Genomic DNA, 23,919 nt, shown 5'->3' with positions numbered 1-23,919 from the left:
CTCAAGAACTGTAGCTCTCTAGGCTTCTCTGTCCATGGAATTCTCCAGGCAAGACTACTGGAGTGGGTAGCCATTCCCTTCTCCAGGTATCTTCTAGACCCAGGGATTGAACCCGGGTCTCCCACATTGCAGGTGGATTCTTTACCATCTGAGTTATAGGGAGCTAAAACTTGAGCTGAAGGGAGACTATTCTTTATAGAGATTTTAGCCTATTCTGGTATTATAATAGATTATCTTATCTTCTGCCTGGCATGCTGCGATTCATGGGGTCGCAAAGAGTCGGACATGACTGAGCGACTGAACTAACTAACTATCTTATCTTCTGAGTTTGGGGACTCAGAATGACATGGATGATATTTCTGATCCATGAAATGTCATGAATATATCTTGTATAGTTCTTTAAGTACTTTACATGTAAAATGAGTTTTTTGAAAATTTATAGAGTATATTAAAGAAATCCTCAGAGTGATAAAAATAAAATCCATGCCTTTCTTTTTTTAAGCAAAACTTCAAGACAGGAAAAGTTTCAGTTTGACCAGAACATTTACAAACTATTATTCAAGTGTGTTCAGTGCTAAGAAATCTAGGTAATGAGGAAATCTGTTTGTAAATTCTAAAAATAGCTCTTGAAGTGGCGGTTTCAGTTATATTCGACTCTTTGCAACTCCATGGACTGTAGCCTACCAGGCTCCTCTGTCCAGGCCAGAATACTGGAGTGGGTTGCCATGCTCTCCTCCAGGAGATCTTCCTAACCCATGGATCGAACCCAGGTCTCCCGCATTGCAGGTGGATTCTTTGCCATATGAGCCACCAGGGAAGCCCATGATAATTATAAAGAAGGCAGAATAAAATCAGGTAAAATTCTTTTCATCAATACTTCAACATTGTTTGAGCCAAGTTGTCCCTGTCATTTCAGGTTATTCCTTGCAGCATTTAGTTGCGTGTTTTTTGTTTTTCTTTAATCTAGAATGTTTTCTCAGTCTTTGTATTTCATGCCATTGACATTTATAAAGAATACAGGTCAGTTTCTTATAAAATGCTCTTCTGTTTAAGTTTGATGTCTCATGAAAAAAATTCACTTTTAGCAAGAATATGGCCGAACAGACGTTTTATCAGAGCTTTGTACCAGGAGGCATCTGATGCTGATTTGCCTCTTTTTTTGGTGATGTTAACTTCAACTATTTGATTAAGATGGTGTTTGTAAAACAGGTATTTTTCCTCCTATCATTCATAAATATCTTTTGTGGAAATATTCATTGCTGTTGCTGTTTAGTCACTAAGTCGTGTCCAACTCTTTTGCAACCACGTGGTCTGCGGGGGACCGCCCGTAAAGGGTTAAGTCTTGGGAGCTGCTCAGCAGATATGCAGAGCCTTAGGCACGTTCCTAAGCTCCCTGTCCCGCCACCCTCAAGAATTTTTATAGCCCTTAAAGCCCCAAGATGTCTTGTTTCTGCAACATGTAAGATAGATAATCTTATAGTGCTCTGTACACAATGGTAAGGGTCTGGTGATTGTATCCTGAGGTTAAAAAATAATCCTGTGCATGTCTTAAGTCACGTATTTTATCCTATAAATATTGTAGCCTAATAAAGAAAGGCATCAGCCATTTGTGGTCTGATCCTCTCAACCCCATCTTTTGTCTCTATCTCTTATTTTTCTTAGCGGGGACACTCCGTTCTCTCCCTGTGCAGGTGCAACTCTTGCTTGTGCTGGCCGCGGCAGTGGTCTGTAGCCCACCAGGCCCCTCTCTCCGTGGGATTTCCCAGACAGGAATATTGGAGTGGGTTTCCATTTCCTACTCAGACACTACATAAATAGCTGTTAGTCAAACTTAACCCACTAGTTTTAGTATCTGTTGCCTTGTATCAATTATGATGATGATGATAATAGTTGCTAACGGGGATTTTCTAATTTTCTGACTCCTTTTCCACTTTTCAGTTGGTTTGCAATGGTAAGGAAGAGCTTTCTCTTTAGCCCATTTATTTATTCATCAGCTCATTTGTATCAGTATGGACTGAAAGATTCTTATTTTTTTCAGTGGGATATAATTTATTACTCTTGTTATTCATTTTGATATATCATCTCAGATGTGGTCAGTATCAGCCCTTTCCACCGGACTTCTATGTCAGATCAGCATGTTTATCTCATTCATTGAATCTATCTTTATTTTCTGGCACTAAATAAATGTTTCGGGCTCATCTTGTATTTTCTCTTGCTCCAGCTTTCACAGTTAGTGAAGAAAGAAGCAAATGACCATTAAAAATCTTTTTAAAGCAATTCTATTGTTTGTATGGATTCAGTGCTTAGACTTTTGGTAAATGATCTCTGCTTGGATTCCATTCAGCAAATGGCATTAGTCTTAATCAGTAATTGCCTCTTATTCAAGAGTAACGGTTATTAATCATGACACAGGGAGGTCTTCCTACACATGATACCTTAGACAGAAAGATTAAGGATATGAATAAAAGCTTTAAAGCTTCTGTATTAAAAATAGTTTACCTTAAATGCGTGTAAAAGTTAGAAGTGATCTGGGAAAAAAAATACTTTCGATATTTGACAGACAAGGTCGATACCTTTAATATATAAGCATTTTTAAAGCAATAAGATATAAATGAGAAGGCATCAACTCTTCCATTTCTATACAGTATTCTCTCAATCTAATTGCAGCCCATGTTAGGGCTTCACCAAGATGTTTCCTGCTGCAGTGCATGAGGCTCCTGTATCAAGGCATCTCAGAGACTTTTAATTAGTGAAGAAGAAAATGGGGGAAGGTAGCGGGAAGAGCCATAAGGTGGAAATCTTCAGGTGGTTATTAAGAAGTGGGATGAATAAAACGTACATTGATAGAGCTGAGAAAAGGAACACTATTCAAGCTTGGGTGGACCAAATGGACCCCCTGATGGTCCCGAAACATTAAAATGCCCCAACAAGTCTGCTCTATTTAGCTCAGTTTGGAAGAACTTTTTAAAAGCTAGAAAGCAAAGAATTGAATGGGAAACCTGACCTAGCATGGCCTGGGGCAATCAGTAGTCAGGCAGACAAATCAACATGAAAATTTGACAAAGCAGGATCCTTCCTTCGGCTGGAGACCCAAAATCTAATGCACAGGAGTGGGTAAAACAGCCTGGGGATGAGGGAGCCCATTTGTTTAATTTGGCTTTTGTTTCCCTTGCCTGAGGAGAAGTATCTGGAAAGGTATTGCTGAGACTGAAGTCAAAGAGTGCACCGCTTATGTTTTTCTCTGTGACTTTAATTGTTTTAGGCCTGACATTCAAGTCTTTAATCTGGAACCCCATTCTTTAGTTTTAACGGTAGTTTGGTTACTTAGGCACAGTTGATTCAATCATCACCTATTAGTGATTTAAACTCAATTTCCAGCCCCTCTCACTTAAGAAGTCAGTGTTAGTCACTCAGTCATGTCCAACTCTCTTTGACCCCATGGATTGTAGCCCACCAGGCTCCTCTGTTCTTGGAATTCTCCAGGCAAGACTACTGGAGTGGGTTGCTATTCCCTTCTCCAGAGAAGAAGTCGAGAGTGGGGCTAAAAGTTTCAATCCTCTAATCAAGTCTTCCTCTTTCTGGAAACTAGGTCCCATCTTAAACCTATCTAGCCCACCACTCTCATTCCCCAACAATCACGTTCGCGTACGGAAGACACTACTATCATGCTGGAGATTACCAGGATTTTAGGAACTCTGTTCCTGGATGCAGGAACAAAGACGAAATGAATTTTTTTATTATACCATTGCTATCCTAATGAATATGCTGTGGTCTGCCATGAAAGTTTTTGGCATTTTTTTAGATATAATTTTATTTATTTATTTTTGGCTGTGCTGGGTCTTCGTTGCTTTTTGCTCTGGCTTTCTCTAGTTGTGATGAGTGAAGGCTACTCTTTATTGTGGTGCTCGGGCTTCTCATTGCAGTGGTTTCTCTTATTGTAGAGAACCGGCTTTAGGTGCACGGGCTTCAGTAGTTGCAGCACTCAAGTCAGTAGTTAAGGCACATGGGCTTAGGTGCTCCTTGCGTGTGAATCTTCCTGAACCAGGGATCGAAGCCGTGTTCCCTGAACCGGCAAGCAGATTCATATCCACTGTGCCACCATTTTTGTTTTTTAATTTTTATTTTATATTAGAGTTGATTTTATCTTTTTTATTTTTTAAATTTAAGAATATAAACACATTTATTAAGTGCCAGATAAAAATAACAATTACCTAAATAACTACTTAATTTCAATCAGTGTCAGAATACTCAATAGCAGCACCAGACATAAGAACTCAATTGTGACTCCATGGAATGTAGCCCGCTAGGCTCCTCTGTCTATGGGATTTCCAGGCAAGAAGACTGGAGTGGGTTGCCATTTCCTTCTCCAGGTGATTTTATATTTTATATTGATAGTTGATTAACAATGTTGTGTTAGTTTTAGGTGTACAGCAAAATGAATCAGTTATACATATACAAGTATCCTTTTTCAAATCTTTTCCCTTTTAAGTTAATATAGAATATTGAGCAGGGTTCCCTACGTTGTATAGTGGGCCATTATGGCTTTGATTTGCATTACCCTAATGGCTAGTGAAGAGGAACTAAAAAGCCTCTTGGTGAAAGTGAAAGTGGAGAGTGAAAAGGTTGACTTAAAGCTCAACATTCAGAAAACGAAGATCATGGCATCTGGTTCCATCACTTCATGGGAAATAGATGGGGAAACAGTAAAAACAGTGTCAGACTTTATTTTTCTGGGCTCCAAAATCACTGCAGATGGTGACTGCAGTCATGAAATTAAAAGACGCTTACTCCTTGGAAGAAAACTTATGACCAACCTAGATAGCATATTGAAAAGCAGAGACATTACTTTGCCAACAAAGGTCCATCTAGTCAAGGCTATGGTTTTTCCTGTGGTCATGTATGGATGTGAGAGTTGGACTGTGAAGAAGGCTGAGTGCCAAAGAATTGATGCTTTTGAACTGTGGTGTTGGAGAAGACTCTTGAGAGTCCCTTGGACTGCAAGGAGATCCAACCAGTCCGTTCTGAAGGAGATCAACCCTGGGATTTCTTTGGAAGGAATGATGCTAAAGCTGAAGCTCCAGTACTTTGGCCACCTCATGCGAAGAGTTGACTCACTGGAAAAGACTCTGATGCTGGGAGGGACTGGGGGCAGGAGGAGAAGGGGATGACCCAGGATGAGATGGCTGGATGGCATCACTGACTCGATGGATGTGAGTCTGAGTGAACTCTGGGAGTTGGTGATGGACAGGGAGGCCTGGCGTGCTGCAATTCACAACTGAGCAACTGAACTGGACTGAATGACTAGTGATGTTAAGTATTTTTTCGTGTACTTATTGAGTGCATGCTCAGTCATTAAGTCATGTCCGACTCTTTGCAACTCCATGGACTTAGCCCACCAGGCTCCTCTGTCCATGGAATTTTTCCAGGCAAGAATACTGAAGTGGGTTGCCTTTTCCTACTCCAAGGATTCCTGACCCAAGGATCAGACCAGGTCTCTTGCATCTCCTGCATTGGCAAGTAGATTCTTTAGCAGTAGCACCACCCGGGAAACCTGTGCATCTTCTTTACAGAAAAGTCTACTCAAGTCCTTTGCTAATTTTTTTTTCTGCTGTCATTGAATTATAGCTCTTTATATGTACGCTGGATATTAATTCCTTATCAGATACATGATTAACAAATACTTCTCCTATTCTGTACGTTGCCTTTTCACTCCCCTGATAGTTTCGTTTGATCAACAAAGTTTTTAATTTGATGAGTAAATAAAATTCATCTTTTTTTTCCTTTGGTGTTACCTACGAAAAAATCATGGCCAAATCCACTGTCATGAAGATTCCCCCCATGTTTTCTTCTATGAATGCTAGTTTTAGGTCTTTCATTTAGGTATATAATTCATTTTGAGCTAATTATTGTATATGGCAAAAAGTAAGGGTTTAATTACATTCTTTTGCATTTATTGAAAAGCCTGTCCTTCCCCCAATGAATTGTCTTGGCAACCATGTCAAAAATCATTCGCTCTTGTATGTGAGGGTTAACTTTCATTCTCTTGGACAAACTTTTAAAAAGTTTTTAATCCTTTATATCATTATTACCTATAAAACACAACTTAAGTGAAAATCTTTTTGTATTAACAGTAACTTTGCTGAAATGACAGCAAGAAACTTAATTTTAGAGAAAAAACATAACTTTTAATGCTATACATGTCTTCAATATGTTAGTCAAATATGGCTGCTACACAACAAAACCCAGAAACAAGCAATATTAATTTAATTCAGTAGTCTGATATATAGCTAGCTTTCATTTAAAAACCATAGCTTTACATATCACGTGTGGAAAATTGTTAATTCATAATCTTCCTACTCCCCTTGAAGACGGCAAGTTAAAATTTTAAATAACCTCCTGCTCATTCTACTTCTGTAATTCAGCTTGCCCCTTGCAAAGTCTGGATCACGTAGGTCACGTAGTCTCAGAAAGTGGGGACTTACAATACTAGGAACTGGAGCTAATCTCACTCATCCTTGTCTGCTCTTCCCAATTGTCCAGCCCCTGCAAACCTGCTTAATCATGCCTGTCTGTGGAAAGGTCAGGCATCCCCCTCCCCATCTTGACCACTGTACCCGGGTATGCAAAACCCCTTAGTTTAAACCAGCCTATTAGCAGCTAGTGATGCCCACTATAGTTTGTGTATAAAAACTCTGTAATCCCTTTGTTCGGGGCTCAGAGCTTGGAGTGTTAACTTCTCTGGGCCCGCCAGCGTAATAAACCTGAGTTCTCCAACTCTCTGACTGTGGTGCTTGGTTTCTTAATTACTGGTTTCTGCAGCACCCTTATCAAATGATCAGCATGTTTATAACTATCACTAACTTGTCAGAACAAGGTTAAACAGTCTGTAGATTCTTTGAATTGAGTCCTCAATTTTCTAAAAGCAAACATTCAAAGAAATCCATCCCTCTCCCTCACTCCACGAGATGGAACATCGCTAGAGAGTTCTAGAAGAGACATTCTCTGACATTGTCGTTAGTATTCTAGAAGTTTCAAATGGTAAAGTGCAGCATCTGACTCTGTGAAAACTCCAAACGTGGCATTTCCATTGTGATATTATTAGGCAATGCTTCTATTCTGTCAGCTGTTTTCATCTTCCATACTTTCGTTTGTATGCCAGGGCCCCTGAGTGCTACTAAGGCGCTATACCTGGCCCTGGGCAGGGCAGTTGCCCAACACCCAGAAAGACGGACCTGAGCACTAGTTACAACCTCTTCGCCGCGGCCTTCCCACCAGAGGGCGCCCGAGCCTCGCCCGCCGGTCCGCGGCACGGCGGAGCGCGCCGTGGCCACTGCGCAGGCGTAGGCCCGCCTCCTGGCGCGACTCCGCCTCCTCACTCGGCCCCGCCCACGCCCCGCCCGCTGGGGCCGCGCGGCGGCGACGGAAGCATGGAGGGCGAGAGCACGTCGGCGGTGCTGTCTGGATTTGTGCTCGGCGCGCTCGCCTTCCAGCACCTCAACACCGACTCGGACACGGTGAGCCGAGGGCGGGGGCGGGATCCGGCGTCGCCTCGGAAGGGGCCCCCCAACCCCGTGCGCTTGGGCGACCTCCGGGCCGCCGCTGCTCGGGTCCCGCCCGTGAGCTCCCCGCCGCCGACGCCCAGGCTCTCTGCCGTCGGAGCTGCCTTCTCTCGCTCCCGGGAGGTCCTAGAGGTTCCTTCTTCAGGTTCAGCTCCCTTCTCGCAACCAGTGTTTGCGTTTCCGTGCCCCGCACGCCCCCGTGTCTCTCGGCAGTCCCCGTTTTCTGGCCGAACTCGGCGGTGAAGGAATAGAAAGTTCACACAGCGTTCCCGCCGCGGCTCGGAACGTTGCGGGTTAACTTGCTCCTCGCTCCCGACCGTGGTTTTCCCAGACGACTCGGTGTTTCCCTTGCGGAGCCGCAGGTGGGCACCTTTGCTCAAATGGATGGCTTGTAAAGGAAAGATGGATGATGCCACCGTGGCTATTTTGGCGTCAGTCTTAGTACGCGGAGAAGATGTATATCGGGTATCTGACTTGTTTGCGTTGGTGTCAAATATATTAAGCTATGGCCTCAGCTTTCGCTTATAAACATTTAAGTATAACCTCCAATATTAAATATTTAAATGCTGACTTCACACTTTGCCTAGGTTCAAAACCTCTAGATAAAGTTAAGTAGTGAAGTAGGTTTTTTTTAATAGAGCCTATTTTTAACTTATGTTTATGAAACTAACTGCTGCTAAGTCACTTCAGTTGTGTCCGACTCTGCGACCCCATAGACGGCAGCCCACCAGGCTCCCCCGTCCCTGGGATTCTTCAGGCAATAACACTGGAGTGGGTTGCCATTTCCTTCTCCAATTATGAAACTAAAAACCACTGTAAAACTTTGAGCCCGAGAAATAGTGTCATAAAGAGTAAGTGTTTTGTGTTAGTCGTTCAGTGGTGTCCGACTCTTTGCGACCCTATGGGCTGTATAGCCTGCCAGGCTCCTCTGTCCTTGGTATTCTCCAGGCAAGAATACTGGAGTGGGTTGCCATTCCTTTCTCCAGGGGATCTTCCTGACCCAGGAATCGAACCTAGGCCTCCTGCATTGCAGGCAGATTCTTGGCCGTCTGAGCCACCAGGGAAGTGCTTAGTAACTTGCTAATAGGGTTTAGAGAATATTGTACTGTTCCGAGCTTTGTGATTTCTGCTAAATTTTGTGCCTTTCATTTTGTAATAAAGGCTTGTCTTTTCCAAAATAGTTTTCTGGCGCGATCCTAATAATCACTTCATGGCAGATACATGGGGAAACAGCGGAAACAGTGTCAGACTTTACTTTTGTGGGCTCCAAAATCACTGCAGATGGTGACTGCAGCCATGAAATTAAAAGACACTCCTTGGAAGAAAAGTTATGACCAACCTAGACAGCATATTGAAAAGCAGAGACATTACTTTGCCAACAAAGGTCCGTCTAGTCAAGACTATGGTTTTTCCAGTGGTCATGTATGGATATGAGAGTTGGACTGTGAAGAAAGCTGAGCGCTGAAGAATTGAACTGTGGTGTTGGAGAAGACTCTTGAGAATCCCTTGGACTGCAAAGAGATCCAACTAGTCCATTCTAAAGAAGATCAGTCCTGGGTGTTCATTGGCAGGATTGATGCTGAAGCTGAAACTCCAGTACTTTGGCCACCTTATGTGAAGAGTTGACTCATTGGAAAAGACTCTGATGCTGGGAGGGATTGGGGGCAGGAGGAGAAGGGGTCGACCGAGGATGAGCTGTCGCATCACCAACTCGATGGACTTGAGTTTGAGTGAACTCCGGGAGTTGCTGATGGACAGGGAGGCCTGGCGTGTTGCGATTCATGGGGTCGCAAAGCGATTCATGGGGTCGCAAAGAGTCGTACATGACTGAGCGACTTAACTAATAAGGTTGGAATGGATAGCTTTAATGTATGCAAATTTAAATTACATTGTAGCTTAACACCTAGCATAGAGCAAATACATGATGATTTAAAATACGTGTGTTGTGGAAATTATCTTCAAATATCTTAGTGTAAATATAAACAGAATGGGTCTAATCCTGTGTAGCTTAAAGGATTAGCACTTGCAAAGTACCGTACTGTTAGGGCTTTGCTTCTCAGATCTTTTTCCTAAAGCCTTTGAAAGGTGGTTTTCTGGGTAGTTGTATTGTCTTCTGTTGTCTCTTTTCCAGGGCTTTGCCTAGAACACTAGAGAGTAGATTGTGGATCGTTCCCCTTTGATTCTAATGAAGACTCACCTGGTGGAAACATTATTTTGCGTTCTTCTTTTAATGAATTTTTAAAAATAGTCTTAACTAATTATAAAGATTAAACATTCATTGTCAAGCACATTTTGTCTCTAAATGTACCAAGAGAAATAATTGAATTCTCTGAAATTCACAGAAGTCACTGCTGTTGTGGCAAAATGCCTACATCTTAAAAAGAACCAAGCTCCTCTTTTATAAAGCAGACTCTGATATTGATTTCCAATTCATTAGTTATGAGCACGGTTCTTAATCTAAAAAGCCCACCCTGTGTCATTTCATAGCGCAGAAGCCACCACTGACTCTCAGAAGCCTGTGCCATTGATGCCCCTGGTCATTTACGATGGTCGGTTATTGGCACTGTTCCTTCTACCTATGATGATTTCCTTACAGATGGGTGGTGGGTTAGTCGCTAAGTTGTGTCCAGCTCTTGCAACCCCATGGACTGTCGCCCACCTGAGTCCTCTGTCCATGGGATTTCCCAGGCAAGAAAACTGGAGCCAGTTGCCATTTTCCTTCTCCAGGGAATCTTCCCAACCCAGGGACCGAACCCGTGTCTCTGGCATTGGCAGGCAGACTCTTTGTAAGCTTTCCTTACAGATGGAGCTTCCCTGGTGGATCAGCCAGTAAAGAATCCACCTTCAATGTGGGAGATCTGGGTTCGATCCCTAGGTTGGGAAGATCTCCTGGAGAAGGAAACAGCTACCCACTTCAGTATCCTGTCCTGAAGAATTCAGACAGAGGAGCCTGGTGGGCTACAGTCCATGGGGTCGCAAAGCGTCAGACGCAGCTGGTCGGACACAGCTGAGCGACTTTCACTTACAAACGGGAGTCTTCTTTTCTAAGGCTAACTGTGCTGCTCCTCCTTCCTAAACATTGTGCTCTCATTTCTGGCTTTAAGCCTTTTGTGCTTCCAAGAGTGCTAAAGTCACAGTGGTATTTACAGTCTCTTCTACTGGTGTTTTTAAAACTGGTCATGTGTCCCTTGTAAACCAAAGTGCCCCTGGTCTTTTGAGTATGTCCCTGTTGGTAGCACACACTTACCCATGTTGTAAAAGTCTTGGGAAATACTGGTTAATTAAGTGACTGAATGGTAATCCTATTGGTGTTTTCCATATACTGCTTATTCTTACCCTCCTAGGAAGGTTTTCTCCTTGGGGAAGTGAAAGGTGAAGCCAAGAACAGCATCACTGATTCCCAGATGGATGATGTTGAAGTTATTTATACAATTGGTGAGTCACTTATTTCTGTGTCTCCTATTTTGATAGTTTATGCTGAAAGGGATCAGCATAAGTTACTTTTAAGTTGTTAAGGAATAGATAAGAATTTTTAAAGGCAAATTTTAGGACAATATATCGCACTCATTTCTTAAAGATATGGCTATACCCTAAAGTAAGAAACAGTGTGAGACATAGGAAGCAGATTAAGATTAGTGTCGGGAGACAAGGGTGAAACATAGTTCCTGTGTACATGTAAGTGGCAGGAAGATGGTCCAGCAAAAGAAGGAATAAGCAAGAGAGAAAAAGTAAAACAGGTTGGAGTAAAATGTAAAATGGTGCAGAAAATTTGCAAGATGAGAACTAAAAAAACTTACTGGTTAAATAACTGGAGTGTTAGTCACTCAGCCCTCTTTGAGACCCCATGGACTGTAGCCCACCAGACTCCTCTGTCCATGGGATTTCCCAGGCAAGAATACTGGAGTGGGTTGCCATTCCATTTTCCAGGGGATCTTCCTGACCCAGGGATTGAACTGAGATCCCCTGCACTGCAGGCAGATTCTGTACTCTCTGAGCCACCAGGGAAGCCCAAAGGTTGGGCCTTATCACCATTGCTGCTGCTGCTAAGTTGCTTCAGTCATGTCCGACTCTGTGCGATCCCATAGACAGCAGCCCACTAGGCTCCTCTGTCCCTGGGATTCTCCAGGCAAGAATACTGGAGTGGGTTGCCGTTTCCTTGTCCAATGCATGAAAGTGAAAAGTGAAAGTGAAGTCGCTCAGTCGTGCCTGACTCTTAGCCGCCTCATGGACTGCAGCCCACCAGGCTCCTCCGTCCTTGGGATTTTCCAGGCAAGAGTGCTGGAGTGGGGTGCCATTGCCGTATCACCATTAGGTATTATCAAATCTTTCAGTCTTCACCAGTTTGATAAGTGAAAAAAGTACAACCTACAGATATTTACCTGAAAGATTCTTCTATAGCAGTTTGGTGTTAGGTTTTCTCATATAGATGAAGACTCACAAATTCTCCATGATCAAACTGATGTCTTTGATTTAAGTGACTAAGGAAATTTCAGGTAGTTTGGCTAGAATCTCCCCAAGGAGAAGACACGTCACAGGAACTGTTTGAGAGATTGGTGATGACTGTTAACAGTGATCCTGTAAATGCTCTCTGACAAACACAGAAAGATGGGGTGCCTAGAAGAGCTTGTATTGTCTTGTATGATCATATGTGAGTCTTTCAGTCTTTTCACAGTTCCCTACTGAATCTTGAGGGATCTGAAAGTTTGGAATGATAGAGGAAACACCATATTCATCTTGATACTTCTTACATGAATTGCTTCCTATGTGATCTGTAATGATGTCTTATATGACAGAATTTAATGTTTGCACAGCATCTGCAACTACCAGAATTTAGATGTATTTAGATATAGTATTTCTACAGACAGGAGAATAAAATTCACCTCTTAAGAGATGTTGAACATTTTTTCTCTAGTCTACAATTAACACTGACAAATCCTTTGTGAAACAACCAGTTGGAATAACAGATAATTCCTTTAACAGCTTTGTTGGGTAAAATTGGAGCATTACCATTTCAGAACTCAGTGGATATAGCAACTGTGACTTTGTCTTTTGTGTAGCCATTGCTAACCCTAGTTAGAAAGAATGTAGAGTTTTAGTCACAAGTGAGGCTCTGGGTTGAGATTCTGGCTCCACCAGTGGCTTAGGTAAACTACTTAATCTCTCCGCCTGTTGCCTCGTCTTTAAAATGGAAGGAATAATCACATCTATCATGTGGGTTTGTTGTCAGGATTAAATGAGATAACAGTAATGTAAATCCCGGCATGAAATGCTTGACATATGTTGTTCAAGTGATCATTAATGTAATCATAACTAAACATTCTTTTTTTTTTCCCCCAGACATTCAGAAATACATTTCATGCTATCAGCTTTTTAGGTGAGTAGTAAGAGCAAGTCAGAAATCCATTGTGAAAATTATTATCTGCAAGTAAATCTTTAAAACTAACAAAGTATCTTAGTTACAAGTTATACATGGTGGTACAGATTAAAATAAAGACTTTTTAAATACCTGAAAATTCACCTCTTCATTTTGGCCCTGTCTAACAGTTCTTTCTCTGTGTTTATCTGCTTCCTTCAGCTGGTCCTCACTGCCTCTCCCAGGCACCAGTTTGCCTTGAGGATTGCTCTTGCTTCTCCCCCCCATCACCTCATCACATACTATAAACTCAGTGACATGTTCTCATGCCATCAGCAGCAGCCCTTTTTTCCTATCTGTTTATTCCGGTTTTGCCTCACTTCTGTTTTTTTAATGTTACTTTTTGTCTATTAACTGGTTAGGTTCTTTATCTAACCTGCTTCCTGTTGTTTTTCAAGGGTGGAAACCTACGCTCTTAACCCTACAGATAGTAGTAGTACTCTTAGTCCTGATAGGCTGTGATATTGTTAAAAACTTTTCATTGAGGTTTATAATACATAGAAAAGTACACAAATCAATGAACTTCTATAAAGTAAGCCACTATAATCATAAAACAATATGGTGTGGTTTTGGTGAAATAGCTTTATGGTTTATGTAAACGGTACATGAATGTCTTAGAGTCACACTGTATGCACCATTTCTGAGGTTGTGTGAGAGTTGCGGTAGAGCAGAGTGTGAAGGTGAGAAACACCGCTGGAGGCTTAGTGTGGTCTTAAACTGCTGTACTGGAAAGGGGCACAGCTCCTCTGTGTTGCCTAATATACAATGGGTATGAGAAAATACCTTTTGAATGAGGGATTCTTGGTGGAGATTCATAAAGAGTACTTTCTTGAGGAACTCTCGGGCAGGAATAGATTAAGGAGGGAAAATGAAAAAAAAATAAGTGATTCAGTATCTCCTGGCAACCACTTTGCATAATTAGACCAGCTTTTAAGACTCTTAGAGCTGAGGACGTGGTCTGATCCAGTGATAAGGAACCCATGCCTCAGCCTTTTAGGTTTACAGAATTGTGGGGCAGGGGACGGAATAACCAACAGGTTAGCAGTAGAGCAAAACTAGAAGGATCCAGATTTCTTAAGTTCTAATCCTACAGCATGCTGTACTGTTTCTCTCTTGTTTTAAATGATACAGGTACACGTGTTAAACAGTCTTTCAATACCATACTTCATGGAATCCGAGCTGGATAAGCCTTAGCACTCAGTTTTGTATTCTAATATGCAGGGTGGCAAACTGTGGCCCCATGACCTGTTTTTATGTGGCCCTCCATAAATAACATATTTTTTAAGAGTTAAAATGACTGACAAATGTGTAACAGAGACTGTTCTGCAAAGCCTAAGGTATCTACTTTTCTGGCCTTTTTACAGCACAGGTTTATCAACACTGCTCTGATACATTGTTTTTTAATGTTTTCTACTGAAATTACTGATCCTCTTACCTCAGAAATCTGGAAAACAGCCTACTGAAGCCTGAAACTGAAAGTCACTTAAAAAAAAATTAAGCAGTCTAACTTGAATTCTGCTGCACAGTGTATTTCTATTTTTAAAAATGCCCCCTTTCCCAAAAGCTTCACGTAAATTAGTGCTTGCACAGAAGATGTACACTGTTTTCCTGCTGTTTGTTTTACACTCTGGTATGTTGCTTTGTTTCCCAGTTTGAGAAGCTCAGAAGTGGATCATCCTAGAGAAAACACAGGAATAAACTCTTGTATTTAGATTTTTCATGTTGGAATGAATAGGTGAGATGGAAGAGTCTGTTCAGTGAGTTGAACTGTTCCCCTTTAGAGGTAGAACACTTAATTTGTCTGTTTTGTAAGTTGAAAAAGTATATTGCCTATTAGAATATATTTTTTCACTTTTACGTAGCTGAATTTTTTTAGTGTGCAGATTAGAGTTACCAGTAAAAGCCTATTACAGTGAATTGTATTTGTCAGGAATTTGGCATAACAGATATCTCATCATCGAAAAGAATATTGTTGATCTTAGAATGGAAGTTAAAAAGGAGGAAAATATTTCCCAGCCCTGGAGGGGAAAGAAAGCTGGAAGTCAGTGCTTTAGAATCTTGTAGAAATACTTTTCACTTCTCCCTACATTTCCTATCTATATTTAACATTCCAGCTACAGAACAGAGATCACTAAACTAATACCTATCCCCTCCCCGACCCCCCCAAAAATCAACCAACTCCTAAAGCACTTCTGTTAATTTAAGTATAGCTTTTGGAATTAGCAATGAATAAATTGTTTTCTTTTTGATTTGCTTCATTACACATTCTTTTGTATGTGTCATTATTGTAAAAAAAGTTTTAGTATGTAAATTGTGAACTAGCTATGTGAACTTACAAATACCTGTATTTAATGGATAGTTTGTTTTGTTTTAGGTTAAAAAAATGTGGTGCCTATACTTACCCCTTGAAGTTTCTCCATTCCTTTTCCTTTTTAATTGCTTACGGACCACATATTTCTACCACTTTTAAGTCTGTTCATTTGAGAGCTTTCTCTCCTATTTATTTTAGAACTTCATCTAACAGGTAAGTAAGTCTATGAATGTTGGGTTGTCGGGCTAGGAGTAACTGAAGTTAAAAGTGCCAACAAAATCATCATATTTTTAGTTTATTTCAAACGCCTTTAATTTTGTCTTTTATAGCTTTTATAATTCTTCTGGTGAAGTAAATGAGCAGGCGCTGAAGAAAATATTATCAAATGTCAAGAAGGTATTCCCTGATTTACCCTTTCTCTTTTTGTATTATATGTATTATTGTAAGCTCCTGAAAATGTGTAATACTTTGACAGAACTTTCAAGCAGCATTTGTCTTCACAAAGTCTTCTGTAAAGCAGGTGAGGAAAGACTTGTTCTTTTCAGAAATTCAGAGGGGTTTCTCTGAAAGCAAGGCTAGTCACTAAGAGTCTTCATCTTGCTCTCTCCTCCTCCTGGCTGTTCTGGCTTACATAGTGTCTCCCTTTTCTCCATCCCCACCATGCCCCTTCCCACACCGCTTATCACTAGGGACTCACGCCACTGCCATCCTTTCCCATGGCTACAGTTAGTTTCTGCTATTGCAGGGATGGTTTCCCACACAGCACCCCATCTGGATCCTCCCCAGCCTGCTTGGTGTTGAGTTAAAACTTGTTGAATGATCAAAAAACATTTTTGTCCAAAGACAACATTTTTTCCTGGTACTTATTTCCCCTTAAAACTTCTTGATCTCTTAGTCGAGAATAAAAGTAGATTTAGTAAAAGAAGTTTCTTTCAAAAAGCATCGCTTGTTGAAAGTGTTTGAGCTTTTCCTCCAATTTTATTTGGGTATTTAAAAATGTGCTTGGAAATAGCTAGGACATGGAGGAACCCTAGATGTCCATCGACAGATGAATGGATAGCACAGCTATGGTACATGTATACAATGCAGTATTATTCAGCCATAAAAAGGAACGCATTTGAGTCCGTTCTAATGAGGTGGATGAACCTAGAGCCTATGATACAGAATGAAGTAAGTCAGAGAAAAACCGATATCGTATATTAATGCATATATATGGAATCTAGAAAGATGGTACAGATGAACCTATTTGCAGGGCTGTAGTGGAGACGCAGACACAGAGAACAGACTTATGGACACGGAGGGGAGAGGAGGGGAGGAAAGAGAGGGTAGGATGAATGGAGATAGTCACATGGAAACATACACTACCATATTGAAAATAGATAGCCAGTGGGAATTTGCTGTATGACTCAGCAAACTCATACCTGGGCTCTGTAACAACCTAGAGGGGTGGATGGGGTGGGATGGGGTGGGAGGGAGGTTTCAGAGAGAAGGGATATATGTATTAACTGTGGCTGACTCATGTTGATGTATGGCAGAAAACAGCACAACATTGTAAACCAATTATCCTTCAAATAAAAGTAAATTTTAAAAAATGTACTTGTAAAAATGTTTTAGTTTTTAAGTAAAAGTAATTTTAATTTTCTCAATTTAAACACTCAAACATTAAAATTAGTTGCTGAAACTGTCAGAGATCTCCAAAGTGGTGGTTTTTCTCTTTTAGTACTGTTTCCAGTAAATGAGAATTTTTCCAGTTTGAAGAAAAAGGTTTAGTGATACTAACAACACATTTGTTTAGCATGTTATAATTTACAAAACCCTTCCATATGATCTTAATCTTGCAACGAAATCTGTGATAACATGCCTGTTGTATAAATGTCAATTAAAAGCTATTTGCTTCAGTTTACTTCCTTAGCAAACCAAGGATCCAGACAGGAAGTTAATTGGTTTTCATTGACATTTTCTTCATTTAAATTTTGACTAAAGATTAAGATTTAAGATATAAAATGCCATAAGAGAACTAGAGGAAGTTAATTTTTCCTTTAATCCATATTGAATAAAATTGTAGCACTGTTAACTGAATGGGAACTAATTTAACTGCAAGTCAGTTTGCACACTATGTATAAGGTTAAAGCATATTCTTAAGTGTTTGTTTTGATTATTTAGGCCCCAAATCTTGCTGAATATTAAGCCATTTTTAAGATAGTCAGTTTCATTACTTAATTATGACAGTAAGACACATAGTAATTGTAACCATGAAGGTATACAACCTGATATATTATTTCTTTCAGGATGTGGTTGGTTGGTACAAATTGCGACGTCATTCAGACCAGATCATGACATTTAGAGAGAGACTGCTTCACAGAAACTTACAGCAGCATCTTTCAAGCCAGGAACTTGTTTTTCTGTTATTAACACCAAGTATAATAACAGAAAGCTGCTCTACTCATCGACTGGAGCACGCCTTATATAAGCCTCAGAAAGGGTAAATGTGGGCCGGTTACTGGCTGTTTTCAGATAACAGAAAAATGCGCTCAATATTTTCATTGTACTTTTTATGGCTTACTGTTTTCGTATATTAGCATTAGGTTGTCACAGTGATTCTTTTTGGTCTGTTTTAACATTGGTTCTTTATAGATAGGAAAATGAAGGTCGGATGAGGAAATTAGAAGTCCAGTATGGCAACCCACACCAGTATTCTTGTCTGCAGAATCCCATGGACAGAGGAGCCTGGTGGACTACAGTCCCTGGGGTCACAAGAGCTGGACACGACTTAGCAACTAAACAACAGTGGAATGATGACTTGAGTTTCTGACACTGAGAATTTGCTGTTATTTGCCATAAGGTGGAAAAAATCCACGTGCTTTAGGTATCAGTTGCTAAGGAATATAATGTAGAACTGAAGCCTGTGTACCTGAGCAGCTTTTCTCTTGACCTCTGCCAGGAAACAAAGTGTTTCTTGTTGATCCACCAAAATGAGTTAATAGGACTCTCCACAGGAAATATAGACAGCATTTTCATAGAGTATGAAAATGAAGTTCACAGAGTACCAGTGAAGAGTAATTCATGAAAGATAGGATGAATCGCAGTGGTAATACCTTATTTTCACGTGTGGTGATCAGTTAAAATAGCCATTAAAGTATTTTTTCACACAATAATCTTACACTATGTACATCTCACAATTTTTAAAAGCTATTTGCCTCAAATCAATAAATTTTTTCTTGCGTAAGTAGTAAGGGATGGGGTTTGTTTTTTAATCTTGTAGGAAAAGGTAGTCTCTACTAATAACTAGATGCTAGTTTTTCGCTTTATTTTTAATTTATTTTTAAAATTTTTATTTCTTCAGACTTTTTCATAGGATACCTTTAGTGGTGGCCAATCTGGGCATGTCCGAACAGCTGGGTTATAAAACTACATCTGGTTCCTGTACGTCTGCTGGTTTCAGTCGAGCAGTAAAAACACACAGGTGAGATTCCTCAACTGCTTTCCCACTAAACTTAACTCCTACTGATTTTTTGAAGTTAATTTTTTGTTACACGAGAGAATAAAAATGAAAGGAAAACTGACGAATGGCCACATTACTCAAGCTTACTTAAGTAAACGATTTAACTTCTCTGTATTTCCTTCCAGCATCTGTCCATTTGTCAAATACAAAAGGGGGTGGTAGTGTACAGCCTACATATTGTGACATATTTACTCTTAGAATAAGGAGCTAGCCCCAAAACAATAATTTTCTAAGGCAGCAGTTCAGATTATAAAGGTGAAAAATTAGATTGTATATTAAACTTAAAAAATGAGGCTTTAGTCAAGACTCACACTGTTGTTGACTGTGGAGCTTTAAGTTTTGTGAACAGTAAGGGAATAATGAATGGCAGGAATCACAACACTGGTACTGTAGGGTACTTACTAAATGTAAATTTTATGAGACTAATGAACTCGATTTTATTTATCTTTGTGTTCCCACAGTGCTTAAACAGTGCCTTATACCATGTTTCATTGATTTTAAGACACAAAGTTTTATATTTATCTTCAGTTGGGAGTTTTATAAAACATGCCTTAGAATTGTTTTTCTTGTATATATATGTAATGTTGCTTTTTTCAATCAATGATGACTTGAACTTAGTAAGATAACTGACTGATGGCATTGCCAAGACAGATCCGTCCTCTACCCATCTCCTTCAGTCTTTCTCTGCTTTCACTTAACCTCTCCTTTGAGTCCTGGAAGTAGTATTTAGGAGACTAAAAAGTTTGCTGAGGTGAAGATAGATGAACTAGGTTTTCTGGTTGGTTTTGCTGTATACAAATAGGTTAACAAAATTGTGGTCCCTGCAAAACCAATAAAAACAATCTTCTATTGTTCCTCAACTACAAAGAAGTTTTTTCATTGTATTATTAAAATGAATTCTGTACATTTGCCTGGAAGAAATGGTAATTTTTTTATAGCTCTGAATTTTTTAAAGAAGATGGATCTTTAAAGGAGGTGCAGAAGATAAATGAAATGTATAGTTCTTTACAAGATGAATTAAAGGTAAGTTAAACATTTAAAAATCTCTTATAGAACAGACTTGTGGACACAGTGGGGGAAGGAGAGGGTGGGATGAATGGACAAAGTAGCACTCAAACACACACATTACCATGCAAAACAGATAGCCAGCAGGAAGTCGCTGTGCAAGGGGCTCAACCCAGTGCTTGGGACAACCTAGAGGGGTGGATGGGGGTGGAGAGGTGGGAGGGAGATTCAAGGGGGAAAGGACATGCACGTACGTATGGCTGATGAAACCAACACAACATTGTAAAGCAGTTAATTATCCTCCAGTTAAAACATTTTAAAAATCTCTTACAGAGTTCATGTCACATTGATCACTGAATATATATACTCAGAGGACAGCTTCATAGTTGACTAGACATAAGTTTTTGTATTAGTTTAGCTTCATTAATGAAGACCTCCATCTCAGTGATCAACAGAAATAAAAGTTGTCTGATTGACATTGTGTCTAGGCTGCATCTCTGCTTCTGTTCTAAACGTCATCTTCATTCTGGGGTCCAGCCCTTATGTGGGACATGTTCATCTCATGACAAAGGGAAAAGAGCAGTAAAGCTGGTGGGAATTCACAGCAGCTCTTAGAACTTCTGCTCAGAGCTGGCATGTCACCTACCTCCTCTCACATTTTACTGGCCAGAGGCTGCCATGGTAGTAGGCAGGGATATATGACCCTTTCACAGGATAAAAGGGGAAGCAAATTGCCACAGTACTGAGCTGTCTCACTGTGTCCACTCAGGTCCCTTGAGAAGTAGACACCAACATGGGCATTCAGACGTGCAGGTGGCTTGTTAGGCCTTTGAAGAATACAGGGGAGAGCCCAAGAGTGGCAGGGAGACTTGCCGTGTTAAGTCTGACACCTGAGAGAGGAGACAGGGGAAGGGGGATGAAGGGGGTAGGAAGAGCTGTGGACTCCACGGCCAGAAAAACTTCAGCCAGGTGATGCAGAGTCTGAGCAAAGGTGTCCTATAGGAATAGACTCTCATACCCTCACTGTGCTCAGTCATTGGCTAAGAGAGGCCCAGGGGGAGCATGACCTAAGCGCACACCAGCAGTAGAACTGAAAGGATAGCAGCAGGAGCCACCGGTCAGCTGTGCTTCCTGCAGATGGGGATCTGGGCAGCATGCTCCGTGGCCACCGTACTCATCAATACAGTGCACCCAGAGAAACGGGGTTAATACATTTTACACACTAGTAATATTGTGCTTTTTTTTAAAATATGAACTACATTATATGAACTTTAGAAAACAGAGAAGCATGAAGAATCTTACCACTGTAAGTGCACTGTTTGCACTTTGTCACATTCTTCAGTTTTCCCCTAATACATACGCGCTTTCGTACTGTACACAGTAATGGGGACAGAGAAATTTGTGTCATGATTTTTATTTGATGTATCATTAATTTCTCATTTTAGTTCCTTTTAATAGTATATTTCTTAGAGTGGTATATTAGACTTCTTATGTTAAAAGTACCAACTTGGGCTAATTTAGGGAACGGAGAGGTCTGTGAGCCTAGGAAGGAACTAGAACCAGGAGCTCGGATGCCATCTGGACTTCCTGTGTCTGCACGCTGGGTTCCTTCACGGTCTCTACCGATCTTGTTTACTCACCCACTGGCTGACCAGAGAGCAGCTAACCTATAGCTTCTGCATTTAGACCTCTTCTGTTTGAGAGATTGGGACTTGCCAGTTGGCTGTTGTAGTATTTCTGCTTGGGTCAGGTTGGTGAAAGGTTACTGGTGAACTTTTAAGGGCAGGGTGTGTAAGTTCATGAGAAGTAGGCTGGGTAGAAGTGCCATAAGGTATGCACTAAAACAGGCTTACTACACTATAATTGGAAATTAGTTGTTTTGATCTGATACTGAGAACCATCATATATAAATTTATTTAAGATATATTCCCAAAATGAAATCACTGAGTCAAAGGGTGTTAGTACTTAAAAAAAACTGATGACACATTAAGACCACTCTGCATTTCAACAAGTTTTACAGGAATTAAAATCATCAGTAGTCTTATTTTGTAAAACAATTTACTTTTTTTCATACTTATTGTTAGTTTCTTAATGTTAGGTTTGCAGTAACTATGCATCTCAAAGTAATGTTTCAAAGCAAGTTAAATATCTTTTGTCTGTATTATCTAGGAAATAACTTGAATGATAAAACTGTAAGTGGGAACTTATTCCTTCAGAAAACTGCAAAATAAAATGTTAAAGAGGAATAATCAATGTTATATGCTATGAAGGATTTTGTATTGTCTGTGAACCTAGACTGTAGTAACAATTTGGAACTTTAGCTGTGCCCTTAAATTATTTTATTTTGCAGAGTATATGCGAAAAAGTAGAACACAGTGAGAGAGCTGTAGAAAAACTACTAAATGATGTAAACAGATTAAAAGGAGAAATTAAAAAAAGAAAACAAGCACAGTTGCAAGCAACACGTAAGTAGAAAGTTCACGTTTTCACTACGTTCCTTGCTTTACAGAAAAATTCTCAGAATTATGGATGAGGTGACTTCACTAACTGATGAACTTGCCACCTGGGGATTAAAAACAACTTGTACTAATATTCTTAAAACCCACCCAACAAAGAACATGGTACTACTGTAGCTATACTATCTTGATATTAAGAAATATAACTTTAATTTCCTATTAGGATAGTGTGACATACAAATTTGGGATTACCATTTTTCTTAATTTAGGTAATCTGGTAGAATTCTTTAAAGTCCTTTTGACTTTACCTACAGTTAAATACAGGAGCTTTGTAGTACAGATCCCGTATGTTGAACTGTTTGTTTGCTTGTTTAGGAGAGAAGAATGTCCAAAAAGACCCTCAGGAGAACATTTTGCTTTGTCAAGCTTTACGGACCTTTTTTCCGGATTGTGAACTTCTCCATTCATGTGTTATCTCCTTGAAAAATAGGCGCATTTCTGGAAGTAGCTGTACTACCACCCACCCTCTCAGTGGGGTCCACAATCTAACCCTAATGGTGGAATACACAGACTTTCCTGAAGCGAGTCCAGCTCGTAGTGCCCTGCCGGTGACCAAGCGGAAAGCCTCAGACATGGATGATGGGTGGCAGGTCAAGAAGTCACGGCTGGGAGAGATACAGAACAGACCCTCTAAAACATATAGTAGTAACCAAGAAAAAGCATTCCCAGTGAGCAGCCCAGAAACTGATGAAGAGATGGAGAGAATGAAGGGTTCTGGTGAATATCCACAGTCTCCTACCTTCTGATGCTTTGGGGCCCAAAGGAGAATTTTGATCAGCTGAAGGGGAAAGCCAAATGTATTTTTTTTAACTGTGTTCAGCTCTTTGCAGTAACACATAGGGAAGTTCTAGTGCATTTATTTTATAAAATACTTTAAATTGAATCAGTCCAGAATCTTTTGAGTACAGAACAAGCCTGGTAATGCAGTGTGTTTGGATTAGCACTTGTTCAGTTAGGTGAAAAAGCCCATTAAGTGGGACTCAAATGATACATACAAATAAATGTGGATGGTGTCTATCACAGAGATTTCATTTTAACTCAAAGCAGAAATATATATTCATTTGTCAAACTTTTGTAGGTCCAGGAACATTTTTATGGATGTATTGGATTTCCTGGGCTTCCCTGGCCCTGGTACCTCAGATGGTAAAGAATCTGCCTGCAGTATGAGAGACTGGGTTCAGTCCCTAGGTTGGGAAGATCCCCTGGAGAAGGGAAGAATACCCATTCTAGTATTCTTGCCTGGAGAATTATATGGACAGAGAAGCCTGGCAGTCTACAGTCCATGGGGTCACACAGAGTCGAACACAACTGAGCAACTAACACTTGGAGTTCCTAAGTAAATCACACCCATTACTTATGTAAGTCCCAGTTTTAGATTCTTTAAAGAAATTTGCAAAGCAGCCTAAGTACAAAATGCTACTAGGGTTTTTTCATTTCCCATTTCCAATGTTGTTTGTCTTAACCACACCTAATTTGACTTTTTTTAAACGCTAGTTGTCTTTAATCAGGTCTCAAAGTTTACTTGGTTTTCATTGCAGTAGTAACTTTTTAATGCTTATATTCATCAGTACAAAAACAACTGACACAGGTCTGGCAACAAAATAATTCTTGGT

General features: G+C 40.3%; 1 protein-coding gene across 1 annotated transcript; it reads left to right on the top strand.

Annotated features, from left to right (window-relative positions):
* The first annotated feature begins 7,427 nt into the window (after positions 1–7,427).
* Positions 7,428–23,152, top strand: ABRAXAS1 (abraxas 1, BRCA1 A complex subunit). Its single transcript, XM_052642131.1, has 9 exons — positions 7,428–7,514; positions 10,904–10,994; positions 12,897–12,933; positions 15,613–15,679; positions 17,572–17,765; positions 18,627–18,746; positions 19,724–19,808; positions 22,141–22,255; positions 22,622–23,152. The coding sequence occupies exons 1-9, from the start codon at positions 7,428–7,430 to the stop codon at positions 23,050–23,052; spliced, it is 1,227 nt and encodes a 408-aa protein (XP_052498091.1). The 3' UTR covers positions 23,053–23,152.
* Positions 23,153–23,919: the final 767 nt, after the last annotated feature.

Source organism: Budorcas taxicolor, chromosome 6 (assembly GCF_023091745.1).
Source record: "Budorcas taxicolor isolate Tak-1 chromosome 6, Takin1.1, whole genome shotgun sequence".
In the NCBI taxonomy this organism is placed as follows: domain Eukaryota; kingdom Metazoa; phylum Chordata; class Mammalia; order Artiodactyla; family Bovidae; genus Budorcas; species Budorcas taxicolor.
This window is presented reverse-complemented; position numbering and strand designations above follow the sequence as displayed.